Source organism: Amblyomma americanum, chromosome 1, assembly GCF_052857255.1.
Source record: "Amblyomma americanum isolate KBUSLIRL-KWMA chromosome 1, ASM5285725v1, whole genome shotgun sequence".
Lineage (NCBI taxonomy): Eukaryota > Metazoa > Arthropoda > Arachnida > Ixodida > Ixodidae > Amblyomma > Amblyomma americanum.
Window position 1 is genome coordinate 374125660 of NC_135497.1, and position 15973 is coordinate 374141632.

General features: G+C 46.8%; 1 protein-coding gene across 1 annotated transcript in view; it reads right to left on the reverse strand.

Annotated features, from left to right (window-relative positions):
• Positions 1 to 8184: 8184 nt before the first annotated feature.
• The window catches only part of LOC144101248 (xaa-Arg dipeptidase-like), a 66397-nt gene continuing 58608 nt past the window's right edge, over positions 8185 to 15973 (reverse strand). The window contains exons 5-6 of the mRNA XM_077634336.1: positions 9167 to 9409; positions 8185 to 8490 (exon numbers count right to left, since the gene is read on the reverse strand). Of these exons, the coding sequence (XP_077490462.1) occupies positions 8198 to 8490; positions 9167 to 9409 (536 nt within the window). The 3' untranslated portion in view covers positions 8185 to 8197. The remainder of the gene's footprint in view (positions 8491 to 9166; positions 9410 to 15973) is intronic.

Below are 15973 nucleotides of genomic sequence, written 5' to 3' on the forward strand. Positions count from 1 at the left end.
TCTGTGAGGCTGCCTTCGCGGATGCCGATTCCGGGTCTTCTTTCACCGCCTGTTGGGTATCCTGGCTCGTGGCCACTGTTGCATAGCCACAGCCTGCGGCCCGGACAGTTACGAGGCACAGACAGCCCGAACATATAAGACGTTTATTTGGGGCGTGTGATGGCTTTTATTTCCTGAAGTGGAAAGGGAAGTGGGAGCGGAAAGAAGGAATGGAAGTGTTCGGCGCACGCGCAGCACTCTAGCATGACGAAGACACAACAGTTGGTTCCACTGGCATCCTGTTTGAGCCAAGCGCAGTGGCTGTGCAGCGAAAGCTCATTTCGCTGCCCTACGCGCATCGCCAATACGTCCGGACGTGCCTTCCGCGACGCACTCTGACAAGACAGCTTCTCGGCGGGCGCCCCGTGCAGCGCAAGAGCGGCGGATGCAACCGTCGGTCATCGTTGTGTCGGACATGGTCCCGGTCAGAGCTGGGGCATCCTAGGACGCCACGGCAAGTAGAAAGAGAGATCGCAGGAGGAGTGGAAAGATAGATGTAGCGACCGGGTCTTTGCCGTTCATCACAAAATGAGCCTCGTCTCGAGAAGGAATACTGCTGTCAGCCCCCGTGCAGATCCTCTGTACTGTTTCGTTGTAAATACTGCATAGAAAAGTCCTTTTCGTTTACCTCGCCGTCATTATTATTCGAGCCGCCTGCCTTTGCGTGGAAACCGCGCTGACAGACGGGAAACTCGGCCACACTAGGCAGATGACCCCAACATCACAACAGTGGCAACAGCGGTAGGATGCCCAGTCGCAACAGTGAGTTTACAGACGGAGGGGTGCTGAACTTCCTCAACGGGAAGCTTCTGACGGGAAAGAAAAGGGACATACAGTTTTGAAAACAAAGAAATTCTTTTCTTTTATGCCAAAGTCATCGCCCGCCTCCTCAACCCACGTGCCCCTTCTACGCCCAAATAGTTTTCTTTTCGAGACGTGCCCATTACTGTGTCCCACACACTAAACACGAATGACACGAGATGGGAGGTTTATTCGTGTCCGTCTGCTTTAAAACACCGCATCGCCAGACGAGAACACCGGTAAAACGGTGCACGTGATATCATAAACACCGAAGCAACACCAGCTAGAACGGACGATGTGCTAACGAGGTCCGCAATCGTTCATCAGCCGTCTCTAACGGAGTGGTTGTCGCCATTCGAAACCTTCCGAACGGTGTAGAAAAAAACACCGTACGGCAACTGAGACGGAGCGAGGTCGAATTGCTACTGCTGTTCAAAAGAACGCGCCAGTGGAACTGTGCACTTTTATCTGTTTCGCTTAGTTCCGGAACGAACCAGCAAGTTTTGGTTTCGGTCGAAATGCAATCGACAGCAGGCGGCGCAAAGGATCAGAAGACGGCGAGAGAGTCGTGACTCGTGAATGCGGACGCTGTGACCGAAGCGGCGTAGGCGCTAGGCCTAGCAGTGCCAGCGGCGCCGTCTCGGATTGCGTCGCAGAATTGAGCGCGTCGGGTTGTTTGGAGCCTCTCTTGGAACGGATATCGTGAGCGGCGACTGTGCGTTTGCCGCTGCTGCTTTTCGATGCGCGACGGAGAAAGGAAAGATGGATGCTTAACCGAGTTCACCGAAGTGGACATCGTAAACGACGGCTGAGCTTGCCCTTCGCTCTGGTTTGCGAATGGCGCTATGGCGCCGTTGTGAGCTAATTGAGACAAGCGCTGGCTTTGCCGCGCCCTTGGCCAGCGGGAGAGAAATTTATACCTCGACACTGCTGCCCGGAAGGATATTTTTGAATCCCTGCCGTCTCACATCCGTCTCGCCGTCATGGTAAGTGATTTTGCGTCTTAAATATCGTTGTACGATAAAGACTTGAGCAGGCTTGTGTGGAGCGCTGAAGCGCTGCGCTGAGGAATGGAGCAAAACATTAGCGCAGTTTTCTTAACGACGCGCTGCCAGTGTATGGGTTGTTTTTATGATTATGCGCCAGCGCTTGAGCACCTGCATTGTCAGTCAATCCCACTGCCTGCGTTATAAGTTCGCCTTCATTGCGCAAAGCACCGCACGAGCGCTCTGTAGTACAAGTCTGCTTGCGTCTGCACTGAAGTACACCTTGCAAGCGGCTGTATGTTTTCGGCATTGTTATTTTAGTGCCCTCCGAAGCATTTGTGTCATTTTAGTTTGGAGATGTGCAGCATTTTTGGCAACTCTTAATTTCATGCATTTTCCCAAAACGAGGTATGCGGCATCGCTATTAACATAAAAAAATCAAGTCGCTTTTTCTAAAATGCCATGGTTCCCCACAAAAAACATAATTTTGCTTATCGTGCGCGTCGCAGCAAATTTGTGAATGTGCTCAAAGCTCCTGAAGTGCATACTTGTATCTGCCGTCATAGATTCGGCCGCCACATTTAGAATTCCAATCTGATTATTTGTTGCTTTCAGTCAATGGCGCAATCTCTTTGTCACTGGAACACGAGTGAAAGCGAGAAAGCAACGGCTGTCTGTTCTTGCCTTATGTTCTGCGGTTCTTTGCGGCATAACTTCGATGGGTGCAGTATAAACGTGCTGTCAATATTTGTGAAAATATAACAGCTGCTTTAATTTCAAAGCATTACATACCTCATTGCCTTGCTCACCTATCATTGGAGTCAGTAATTCGAACGACATACATTTTATTCATAATGATTTGTTTGGTATCAAACCTGACTAGACATTGTTCTATACAGCTTCTAATCTATGAAAAACTCCAAGGTTGCATCAATTTAATCTACAAGCAGTACCAAACAGTTCAGAGTTAAGTCGCAAAGAAAGATGCCCCCTGCAACACTTGTAGGTATTTTTGTGCAAATTATTGGTGGACATAGGCAGGAACTGAAATTTTTGTACGAAAATAGCAGCTCAGTATTTATCTGAGCATCTGATGACTACCTTTTAGGCACAGAATTTACTCAAATTTAGGCATTGAAGTCACGAGCCTTAGCAAAGCTTGGGTTTTGTGATTTTTTTAGAATGGGGCTGGCACAAAGCCCTGGTGTTTCGTTATCTTGCAAAGAGGCTTGATGCAAACAGTGACAGTAAGGAGCTGCTGACCCCGAAGGGATTTTCTTTAAAATTCAGGCATAGTTACTTATGCAATTAAAAAACAGACAATAGTAGGAATAAGGAGCCAGTGTAACTGCTGCAACTCTGCTCAGGTCTGAAAATAGAGTACTTTTGTGACTAAACCAGATACAGCGTACTGACACGCTGCTATTTTGGGATTTGCATTGGTACTGTGTCATTTTCACACGTGTTCACTACCACTCTTTTCAAATAACCAATAATCCAATGTTGAGACGGTTGTGGTTTCTTTAGACTTGCACGAAACTATGGAGAGGCGATCACCATTATTTGCTTTTGCAACTGTGGTTTTTTCATTTTATTGACAAATGGTAATGAGGTCTGGATACGGTGCAGCTATTTTTTATTTTCAGTTGGAAAAGAGTGTTTTGTGTTGTAGTCTTCGATGGCATCCAATCATTGTGGAGTGCTACTTCGCAAGCTGTGTATAATGGCGATATACACTTTGAACAACACCATACCAGTTTTGTATTTTTAGGTCTTCATTATACACACGCAAATATGATTCATGGGGAGTACTGATTGTTGCATCCCGGGCTATTATAGGTGCTCAAAATGTGATTCCCTAGAGAACATTTGCTTCTTCGATGCTCAGCAAAAATTCCTGTAGTCGCCATATGTATCAAATGCCACGGATAAAGCAAGAGTGGTAGATTTCGTGTGCTGCTGTACCTTTCGAATATGCACTTTGTATCATGCTCCCTTATGAGCAGTGGCTCACCATTGTTTCTTTATCGTCTAGTTTGATTATAGTTAGGCTGTTGCTGCACTGGCTGCAATTAAATGAGATTTAGCAGCTCAGTTGTCTTATAGCTAGAATATGGTTTTCAAATCTTTGGCAGGGAGGCCATTGCAGCATTTTGTTTAACTTTTGCATAGTTGTGGTGGCCCACTAAATGTGATCATGGCTCTAATGGACAAACCATATGTACAGTTGCACCTCTGTAATATGGACACTTTTGATTCCGAGCAAAATTCTCGCAAAGTGATTCATGCATACTAACGAATCATGAATTAAAAAGTTTTGATACAAAACTTGCCACCAAGCTCTCCTGCACATAGTGGTGGGAAATGAAGTTGAAGCTAGACAGTGTTGATAGCTCCAAGTACATTAGCCTGGTTACCATTATCTTTAAAATTCGGTCAGTGACATGTTTGAGCCTCGCATTTCTTTGACTTTATTCTTGAAAAAATTGGGTTGAGCATGGTTTTTCTATGTAAAATTTCTCACTTTGAGGAGGGGAGACCACCCCCTCATGAACTCATCCCTAGGATAGTGTAGTCATAATGTGCATTATACTGAAATGCTGCAGTATTTTTTTGCACTTCTACAAGTGTTAGAAGTGCCAGTGATATTTAGTTTTTAATTTTGCAGGACCAAGCACTTACAGCATGCCTCCTCACTCATCAAGGCACAGTTTTCCTGTTCATTGGCCATCACCCTGTACTGAAAACCTCATTGCTTCTGTGGGGATTCTGCGGTTTGCAGCCTTCTGGGTGTTCCGTTTGGAAAATCTAAAGAAAGCACTCTGTCTGCTGACCTTTCTTGAGAGTGCTTTTAGATATTTGGCTTAAAATAAACCACGCTTCGATAGTTTTGAGCTCATCAGTTTTTAAAAACCATTTCGTCTTTCCTTCACAGCTGTCTCTTCTATCTGCCTGTACATGTTTTACATTTCTAGTTTTAGTACTGTTTGGAATACTGGTAGTGGAACACAAAGTGTGTTGCTATAACTTATCCATGTTAACATGATACAGTTGGCCAGAGCAAAGAAAAAGAAAATGTCAGCATGAATCTGTGAGAAAACTGATGTGTATATAGCCTTTGTCAAAAAGTACAGAGCCAAAAGGTTTGGCTTCTGAGCCGTGTAATAAGGCATCTGAGCATCCATGGATGTCCAGCATTCACGGTGGTCAGGGCAAGATTTTCTGTACCTTCAAGAGATCTGGAATGCTAGCGATGCACAACAGGGCTCAGAAGCGAATTCCTTGGGCTCTAAACTTCGACAAATGCTGTACTCGTATTATGTGACACCATGGAAAGACATGACAAACAGGAACAGCAACATTTCGTTGACCCTAAGACACATCACCCCACTGGTGTCTTGTCCCTGCATGGGCTAGTCATGGTTTTTATCTTTTTACATCTAGATCGGACAGCTTCCTGGGAGCACTGTCAGCATTTTGTAATTTTTTTGTTATCTTATAGACTTCCCGTTCTGCCACATGACACATTTGCTAGCATTTATACATATCATTTAATTAGAAAAAAATAATGGTGATAATGGATTTGGTGAACAATTAAGTTTTCAAGCAAATATGTGCTTAGACACAGGTCTTCAGAAATTCAATTACTTATTTAATCACAAAGTTACTAGTCCTTAGTCTGATCAGTTGCCATGGGAACTTTTCTGGAATTTTTCTTCACTTCGTCCTAAAGTGAAGGTTATGAATGCCTTTCTCGCTATCAAAGAGAATGCCTGTGTCCTGAGCGCTTTGACCTTAGCCCATGTGTTTTTGCTTTGCTTGTAGTGCGCACAGTCACGTAATACCAGGTTGACTAATTCCTTGTGCTTCAGCATTAGTCATTACTTGTTAGCTAGATTAAAAAGCATGTGTGCATGTGTATGTATTCTAATTTTTTCCTTATAAGTTATGAGTACTGCATTTTATTTCTGACAGGCTCCATCAAATGGGTGGCTAACATATCTTTCGGCACACTTAAACTTTTGCTAGAGTATAGGCCTCCATATATTGAGTGTAAAGTTTTGTTTTGTGTTCTTTTTATGTGATTGTGTTAAATTGAATGTATTGTACACATTTTTTAAGGTTATGTTCATCCTATGTGTTTGTCAAGAACAAACACAAACATTAGAGGTTGGATACCTGTGATATTTTACTGTGGATTTAGTGGGCTGCCTTAGGATGTCTGTTTAGTATTTCTTTTACTGTAGTTTGTAATCTGCATCTTGAAGTTAGCCACTTGGAATTAGCCACTGGATATTGTCTGGTGCGTAACATTTTTTTAGCTAATCTTATCTGACAGCACCAGTTAGCCTGAAGTGTAGCGAAGAAGTTTTCAACTCTGCATTGTTTTTCAAGGTTTGCTATTGTATCGTTTTGATTACTTTTAGGTGCTGATTTCAAGTGAGTCCCTATCTCTAATACCTGTCCAACAATTGTGGTTTCAAATGTTGTTTATTGCCCTCCATTTAAAAAAATAAAATTGTAATCTACAGGTCTTTTGTGACCTTTTCTTTCTTTACGCAGGCTCTTCAATTTCTTTTCATTTGAATAAGCTTGACATGTTAAGCAGCCTTTTAATGCTGCTGGTGTTAATATTTCAGATATGTGTGTAGGTTAGTAACTGACAATTGTGATAATCCAGTGCTATTTGTAGCGGTGGTCTGTGTAATTCAGTATTTTCGAACATCCAATGGAATGAATGTAAGTCTTATGCACAAGTTAAATTGCGAACAGTGTTTTCAGGACGTGCTAGTAACAATGTTCTCTAAAGTGCTTAAAACTGCAGTCTCGAAAAAAAATGTCTGACAAACTTACACAGCTACCTTGCACTATGAAGGTAAAATCCAAGAACTATATTTTTGTTCGAAAATAAAACCACGGAGTACAAGCTATACGCCATGTTTTTGTGTAATCCTTACTGCGAATCCTGCTTTTATCGACTTTGAGGACATATAAACTGGATGAAAATAGTGTTCGAAAAATATTTTTAATGAGCGATTGGAGCACGGAACTCAAAATTTTCTTTAAAAAGGTCTATTATGGACTGCAGAAATAACATTAATGAACAGATTTTAAGGATACAATATACAAATGCATTCTTTTTAAAAACTTATAAAGGCAGAGAGATGACAAGCATTATTTGTCCAATGTGGAGCTGCCCGCAAGTGGCTTGTGCACCATTCAGGTTCTTTAACTTCAGGGATTCGGTTTTTGGACCACAGTGACGAGATGGTATACTTTACGAGAAGAAAAATGTGTTGCAGGAAAGGAATTTGGCACGTAGATCCGTTACCACGGTATTGTTTTCAGTTTCATTACCTGTCGTCTCCCCAACTCTGCTTTTCTTGCCCATTGCGAACCACCCCGTCAAGATATTTTCGGCTACCGCCGGAGCCATGGTTTGTGTATTTTTTACAGAAGTGCCGTGTACGCAGCGAAGTCAAATTAAAGACGTTTCCTTGCCGCCACCGCTGGTCTCGTTTTGTTTCCGCGATGTACGGCAGTACGCTGCGACGTGACTGGGACGTCGTGTGTATGCATGGCGCCACGATCGTGCAACGCAGGCATCCAGGAGGAGGTGAAGACAGCGGTCCGATGCACTTTGTATCCAGCGTTCTTGCCCTGTTCCTTACAGTGCTACTTCGTAACGGCATGGAAGGAACGGGGCTGGTTGTTATATCTCAAAATTGAAGTTCGATTGGGCTTTGTTCATGATTACAAAGCGCATTCGAACCTGATTATAGTGATTAACTAACTAGCACCGTTCCACCTATATAGTTAGCAGTTCTAGTAGCCCTGTAAGAAAGAGCAAAAATGCAATATAGAAAAACGGACCGCTGTCATCACCTCCTCCTAGATGCCGGCGTTGCAAAATCGGCGCCTGCATTGACACCGCAGCCACCACTCAGCGTATCGCCGCGGTTGAAACCTCCCATTGCAAACCGGAAGTGCATCGTAATTTTTGGTGTAAAAATCTGCACCAAATAGACTCCCATTGTCAACCGCAAGTGCTTCGTATTTTTTGGTGTAAAAATTTACACCCAATCTACTCCCTTCGCCAACCGTAAGTCCTCCGTATTTTTTGGTGCTGAAATCTACTCGAAGTCTAATGGTGTATATCGAACCTCGACTTGGGAGGACGCTAGAGGACAAGCCAAAAACACCCATCTGGGTTGATTTGTGTTTAGTGTGCACTTGAGTAGCTCAAGCACGAATGCACCATTGCGGAGACGATTAAATTTATTATCGAGGCTACTGCGGAGAGCGGAACTTTCGTAGCAGTAGTGTTATTTTTTTTTACAAGCCATCACCTCGGAAACGCTGCCCTCATCTCAGGTACGGCGAGCTTTCCGCTCAGAGAACTCCCGCTTGACTTGCGCCAGCAGTGCGGGGTCAGTGAGCAAGTCGAGCGCCGTGAGCGCGAGCAGTTTGGCCGCGCGGCGGGTGGGCGCCTGGGCTTCGGGCGAGTTGGCGGCCTGGGCGTATGGGCGGGTGTGGTTACCGGCGGTGCTCGGAATGGCGAACGATGGGTGCAAGGTGGGCAGCTCGTGCGACACGTTCCCCGCGTCCGTGGCCGCGCCCAAGAAAGCCACTCTCCCCATGTCGTCGTCGGTAAACGTGAGACCTGCGAACGCGCATTATATTCGCAATGGTTTGCATGGCTGATAATGAAGGGAGCGATGTGTTGAACTCAAGCGGCGGCTGCCGGTGAAATATTTTGCGTCTACCCCTTTTTCGCAACTGTTTAATCTGCGGGCAGAAAGACATGTGTACGCTGTGCGGGCCTGTGTAAAACTCTTAAGCCGAGGGTTGCGCAACAAATAAAGTGTCAAACTACCACTTCCTCTGCATTCCTTCGAGAAGGCAAGTTTAATCTGCTTGTAAACAGGCAAATGAAGCAGCGCAGCTACATCTAAAGCACACACAAACGAGCCCCGTATATCTGATCGAAACAGAGACGCTCCTAGGATACTTCGCTTATAAGCTCGGCCGCTTCTGTGAGAAAAACTGGCTGCATCCATTGATCACCTCCATGGATGCTAAAAGCTGCTTATCGGGACATAAATGTCGCTGATTTTCCCCCGTACAATATTACCTATTTCATATTACATTGAACGAGTCGCCAATTCCTGTTCTTACTGCAATATATTTCTGGCGGTCCGTTCCATCCAAATTCAGCAGGGATCCACGCGAGTTTGCGGATTCTGCTAACATTCGACTAATTACGCAGGAAAAACGCGAAATGTGGGATTAAATTACGTGGCAGGGAGTATTTTCTGGGAGTTTTGGCGATTACTTACCCAGAGTGTGGCCGTGCTTCCTGTAGAGCTTGGCAAGGACTGTGTTGTGGACGAGGTCTTTGTACTGCATCCCGCTCTCCATCGTCATAGTGCAGCCAGTTGCCTGCGCTGCTGCTCTGAAACAGCTTTCAGCTTTGCCGACCAACTCGTTCAGTTCGCTCACTGTCTCCCCACGAATATTGTACACGAGCTTGCTGCTTTCCGGAATGATGTTAGGGTAACTCCCCGATTCCATGATAGTGCCTGCAAATGCGGTTCATATACGTCCCAACAAAAAAGTTAGAAAGTTGAAGCACGTGTCCTAAATAAACTTCCTGCATTAACCATACTGGCTGTAGAGTCGCCGAATGGGTATTCATTCGCTTTGAAAAGAACGTGTAACATAACAAATATAGACGTACTATATTCCCTTGTCTCTAGGTTGTGACCACTTATACGTACCAAGCCCTTCGTGACCAAACCATGAGCGTTCACTGGTTTCTTCCTTCTTGTAAATTTTTCCTTCTGTCGATGTTTAACGGTAGCTCCTCAAGTTTGGTGAACTACAGGGCTTATGACTAAAATTTTGACGGCGGCTTCTGCGAGCAAGGGGCTTGCACGAACGTCCACGTTGTGTATGTTTGAAACTCAAGAACGAGGTACACGATACTTCGCAGTGCTAAAAGAGGTCAAATTACAAGTGACAAAAATTTCTGTCAAAACGTCAGAAGGTTATGCTGAGATATGTTTTGGGGGAACGTTTCCTTCAACAACGCATGCGGTCATCATTGACAGCACGGAATGCAATATGACACAGCCTCCATGTTAATTGATGCAAGGGCGCTTAAGAAGGTGCAATCAATCAGTTAGGGTTAGAGTTTTGCTTCAACTCTATCGGAGATGAATGGCAGCACTCTACCAAAAATTCCGTGGCAAGGCAAAACAGTTCATGAAAGCCAGCATTGATTGGAACGTGAAAGTTGACTTTATTCTTGTGTCAAATAATAGGATACGAGAGTATGTAAAATGTCAACTTAACACCTTCTGCAGAATGTTAGCCTCTGAGCTCTAACCGACGGGACAAAATCATCCGGATGACGACCGTTCACGAGCTGCAGTCTATTTATGACCCGTTTCCAAACATAAGAAACATGAGTCTAGTCTTTCCGCTGTTAGTAATGAGTACTGCTCCACGCCACCCGTGATGGTGATGATGACGACAGCGGGGATTTGATTTTAATGGCGCAAGGGCACGTGACCGAAGACCACCATGGGGAACGCCCTTTCAGCCTGCGAGAGGTGGGGCCTGGTGAAGCCGAACACCAGGCCAAGAGATAGCTTTGAGCTATTAGAACACCGGTGGGCCACCGGCGGCATTGGCGATGAAATCCCTTCTCTCCCGCATAAAAGGTGGACGCTACCCAGCCCGCAAAAAAATTGGAAACAAATATACTGCTGTGATGCTCCTTTTTTTCATTGCGATGCGGTTAGTCGGGCTACTAAACTTTGTAAGAAACAAAAGCCGCGGCGTCCTAGCGAGAATTCTAATAACAGCGCAAGTCCTCTATGACTCTCGTAAGCAACATGCACAATGACCTTTTTTCCAGTAGCGTGCCCCTCTTGCACCTGCCAGTCGCAAACACAAATTCACAGTCCGGTATAGGAATGCGATGGGGAGTGGCCATTATAGATCCCTTCACGATAGCCTCGGGTGGACCTTCGGGAATCGTAAGGTGCAGTGCTAGATTAACCTAGGGAGAGTAGACGCGTGCGACCAATCTGCAGACACGCGGTCAGTACTTTGCCAGCACCACTGAAAGGCGCTTGAGAACCAGCCCACGTGTTCTCACTTGAGGGCGGTGCGTGCGGGTACCATGTGCGCATCTCCCTGCCACAGGAGGTGATATAATTGTACCGAATAATTGCCCCGCAGTCTGTCGTGTCGTTCATCGAGGGAACGCCGTTCGCAGAAGAACACGCGCGCAGTGAGCTAGTGCGCCATTCGGGAGGGCATGCACTGCGGAATAGCGGGCGAGAAGGTTATGCGCATGCACAGATCGCTGCTGGAAAAATGGCCATTTGAAACAAGGAACGCACTGACTTCTTTGACCTCAATAGTTATTGCGGTCTTCGATCATCAGATTGTCAAAGGCAAACCTGCTAAGTTTTACACGACGCACGTTAAATGTCCAGGCATAATATTCAGTTTTATAGCTCCGCTGATCAACAACTCACCACCCGTACATATGGCTACACAGATAATCATCATTATCATCAGCCTGACTACACCTACTGCAGGGCAAAGGCCTCTCCAATGTCTCTCCAATTAACCCTATACTTTGTCAGCTGCATCCATTCTATGCCTGCAAACTTCTTAATCTCATCCGGCCACCTAACATTCTGCCGCCCCCTGCTACGCTTACTTTCTCTTGGAATCCACTTGCCTTAACATTACATGCCCTGCCCAAGCCCATTTCTTCGTCTTGATTTTGACTAGCATGTCATTAACCCGCGTTTGTTTCCTTGCCCATTCTGCCCGCTTCCGGTCTGTTAACGTTACACCTATCATTTTTCTTTCCATGGCTCGCTGCGTTGTCCTTAAGTTAGACTCCACGCTTCTGCCCCGTAGGTGAGTACCGGGAAGATACAGCTCTTGTACACATTTCTCTTGAGGGAAATTGGCAAACTGCCACTCATGATATTAGAAAACCTGCCATATGCGCTCAACCCCATTCTTACCCTTCTAGTTATTTTCCTCTCATGATCCGGATCAGCTGTCAGTACCTGCCCTACACAGATCAGAGCGGCTATAAAAGTCTAGTGAAGTCAGCCTATTTGAAGACGGTAGGTGTAGAAGTTTTGTGCACGGCGTGTCCTCATGGTACCGCTGTGTTCCCAAAAGACGCTAGCTTATACATACTCCAAACGGGGATTTCTGTTGCGGAGTTGGTCTTGTAAATGCTACTTTCCAGCGTCAAGGAATCTAATAGCTTATCAGACTTTCTATCTGATGCCTTTGTTATTAGGCCAATCGCCTAGGTATTAGCTTTCGATAAACAAACAGGCTGCAGTGTAGCTTTAGAATTTTCGCTAGGTAGATATGTTCCATGATTTTTACACCCTGACAGATTCTCGATAGACTAACTTCGAAATCTCTTGGAATAGGTTCATTAGAGTATCATCTTGCCTGATATAGTTAACAGCGGTCACGAACAGAATTAAGAGGATAGGCAGGGGCAAAAGGTTTTTAACAACAGTCCGAAGCATTTGGAATGAACTTCCCACCTGCAGAGAATTTTCTTTTATTCTTAAAAGGTTTGGTAAGCACTAAGATCACACTGTGCTGATTTCACGCCAGTATATCCCAACGCCCACTATAGTTGCCGTGGCTCAGTCGCTTCGGCGTTTGTCTACTGATCCGATGGTCAGGGTATCGGACAAAATGTATGACGTCACGGAGGGAGTACGAAGCACACCTGGGATTCTTCCTCGCCTCCTCTGTCTGCAACACGGCGACGGCGACGGAGCGCACAACTGCCGGAGCTATCCGCGGCTGTGCGCCCATGCGCAGTCCGCAAACAACCCTCCCCCTCTAGGCGTACGTGACTACCCTCTCCACTCCCCTCCACAGCAGCTAACACGCGCGGAGTACGCGAATAGAAACACGTGTCACTCTTTAGACGTCAAATTGCGGAGCCAGAGGTTATAAGCTGAAACTCGCCGGAGGGGCGTCACGATAGCAGTAAAGCTATCGCTTTAAAAGCAAAATAAATAACTACATGTGTTCAAAAGGTTAAAAAGTGCGTGAAACCGCATGCAGTGCAGACAATGAAAAGCTTGTGTCATGTGTGTGTGTGTGTTGTCTTCTTGTGCCGCTTTTAGTGCTTTCCTTCGCATAATGAAAAGCTAGTTATATGCCAGTATATTAACCACGCCAGAACACGCTTACATGCCAATATTATGAGTTTCTGCGCTCAGGATACGCACATACGTAGCAGACGCTGATATTGCGATGAATATGTACAATATTGTCACGGGTGGTACAGCTCGGTTGGATACGTCAAAGTAGGTGACTGCAGCGGACGTCAGTAGCAGTCCCAAAAGCGGAGCATTCGCAGCCAGACACTTCGGCTTCTTTTACTAAGGCCAGCTCGCGCGCGCATTCCGCGCTCTCGTGGTTCTAGTAGAACGACGACGATGAATGGGCGGTGTCATTACTCCCCGGCAAAAAGAAGCATCGTCCCGATGCTGGGAGTGAGTGGAGAGGTCGGAAGGACTGAACGGGGTTAGTGGGCGAGGCTACCGATCGTGATAAGGCTTCAGGCGGACCACGTGAACCACTTCAGGGCACGGGGACCATCGGGACTTCTGAAATCCATCGGGAATGACCTCGTAGTTGAGGTCGCCCAATGACCTGACCACGCGGTACGGTCCGAAGTAGCTATGGAGGAGTTTTTCGCTCAGTCCTCGTCGCCGAATGGGGAACCACACCCACACACGGTCGCCAGGCGCATAATGGACGTCGTGACGGCGCCGATTGTAGCGATCTGCATCTCGAAGTTGTTGGTCCTGAATTCGAACTTTGGCCAGTTGGCGAGCAGCTTCGGCGCGTTCCAGGAACGTGTAGGTATCAGTGTGAAGGCTAGAGTCGTGCAGATGTGGTAACATTGCGTCGAGCATCGTCGTCACTGCACGGCCGTAGACGAGTTGGAATGGGGACATCTGCGTTGTTTCTTGCATGGCCGTATTGTAGACGAAGGTGACATAAGGAAGCACTTCATCCCACGTTTTGTGTTCAATATCGACGTACATGGAAATCATGTCAGAAAGGGTTCGGTTCAGTCTTTCAGTCAACCCGTTCGTTTGAGGGTGGTACGACGTTGTTCGGCGGTGGTAGGTATGACTGTAAACCAAGATCTCCTGCAGCAGCTCAGCCATGAACGCAGGGCCTCTGTCAGTGATCAGCACTTCAGGTGCCCCATGGCGGAGTACGATCTGATGCACGAAGAACTTAGCGACTTCTAAAGCGGTGCCGCTGGGTAGAGCTGACGTTTCTGCATAGCGGGTAAGGTAGTCCGTCGCGACAATTATCCATTTGTTGCCAGAGTTCGAACGTGGGAACGGACCCAGCATGTCCATTCCTATTCGTTGGAAGGGCCTTGTGGGTGGTCTAATGGGCATCAAGAACCCAGCTTGTTTGGTTGACGGTACCTTGCGACGCTGACAGGCTCGGCACGTTCTGACGTAGTGAGTGACATCTGCACGGAGACGAGGCCAGTAGTAATTCTCTTGGATTCGGGCTAGCGTACGGGCTATGCCCAAATGTCCAGAAGTGGGTTCGTCATGGGAGGCTTGGAGGATTTCATTGCGCAGGCTAGGCGGTACGAATATTAGGTATTGCGTATTGTTTGGAGCGAAATTTTTCTTGACCAGAAGACCATTGCGGATGCATAAAGATGGCAACACGCGCCTGAAAGCGCGTGAGGCGGTCGTGTTGCTGCCGTTGAGAAATTCCATTACGTCTCGAAGTTCGAGGTCGGCGCATTGTTGGTCAGCGAGGCAGGAGGCGCTGAGAGCAGTCAGTAAGATGTCGTCATCATTACAGGCGTCGGTAGAAGGATCTACTGGGGCGCGGGACAGACAATCGGCGTCAGAGTGATTGCGCCCGGATTTGTACACGACAGTCATGTCGTATTCCTGGAGCCGCAGACTCCATCGGACGAGGCGAGCGGACGGGTCTTTAAGGCTTGCGAGCCAGCATAAGGCATGATGATCGGTCACCACCTTAAAATTTTTGCCGTAAAGGTACGGTCGGAATTTCGAAGTGGCCCATACAATGGCAAGGCATTCTTTCTCGGTAGCGGAATAGTTTGATTCGGCTGGTGACAAACATCGACTTGCGTAAGCGATGACCCGTTCTTGACCTGCTTGGATCTGGACCAGGACAGCACCTAAGCCGATGTTGCTGGCATCAGTATGAAGCTCCGTGTCGGCGTTTACGTCGAAGTGAGCCAAAACGGGAGGCGCCTGCAGGAGGCTTTGAAGGCTGCGGAATGCATTTTCTTGCGCTGCTTCCCATGTGAAAGGTGTGTCTGACCTTGTTAGGCGCGTCAGCGGCTCGGCAATGCGAGCAAAATCTTTCACGAAGCGACGGTAATACGCGCACAATCCAAGAAAACGGCGGACAGCTTTCAGGTCTTGCGGCGGCGGAAAATGGGCAATAGCTGTTGTTTTTTCAGGATCAGGCTGAACACCGGCTTGATTCACAACGTGCCCTAAGAACTTCAGCTCTGTATACGCAAAGTGGCATTTCTCATTTTTGAGCGTGAGTCCAGAAGACCTTATTGCTTGTAGGACCAATTCGAGGCGGTGAAGATGCTCCTGGAAAGTCGGGGCGAAGACGACAACATCGTCAAGATAGACGAGACACGTCTGCCATTTTAAATCGGCAAGGACGGTATCCATGAGGCGTTGGAAAGTTGCCGGTGCAGAGCACAGTCCAAAGGGCATGGCCGTAAATTCATACAGGCCATCTGGAGTAATAAAAGCTGTTTTTTCACGGTCCCGCTCATCGACCTCAATTTGCCAGTAACCTGACTTGAGGTCCATCGAAGAAAAGTATTTAGCGCTACAAAGGCGATCCAGAGCGTCGTCGATCCGGGGGAGAGGATAGACATCCTTTTTGGTGATTTTGTTTAAGCGACGGTAGTCTACACAGAACCGCAATGTTCCGTCTTTCTTCTTCACAAGGACGACTGGCGCTGCCCAGGGACTCCTGGAAGGACGAATTACGTCGTCGCGGAGCATTTCCTTGACTTGGCGGCCAAT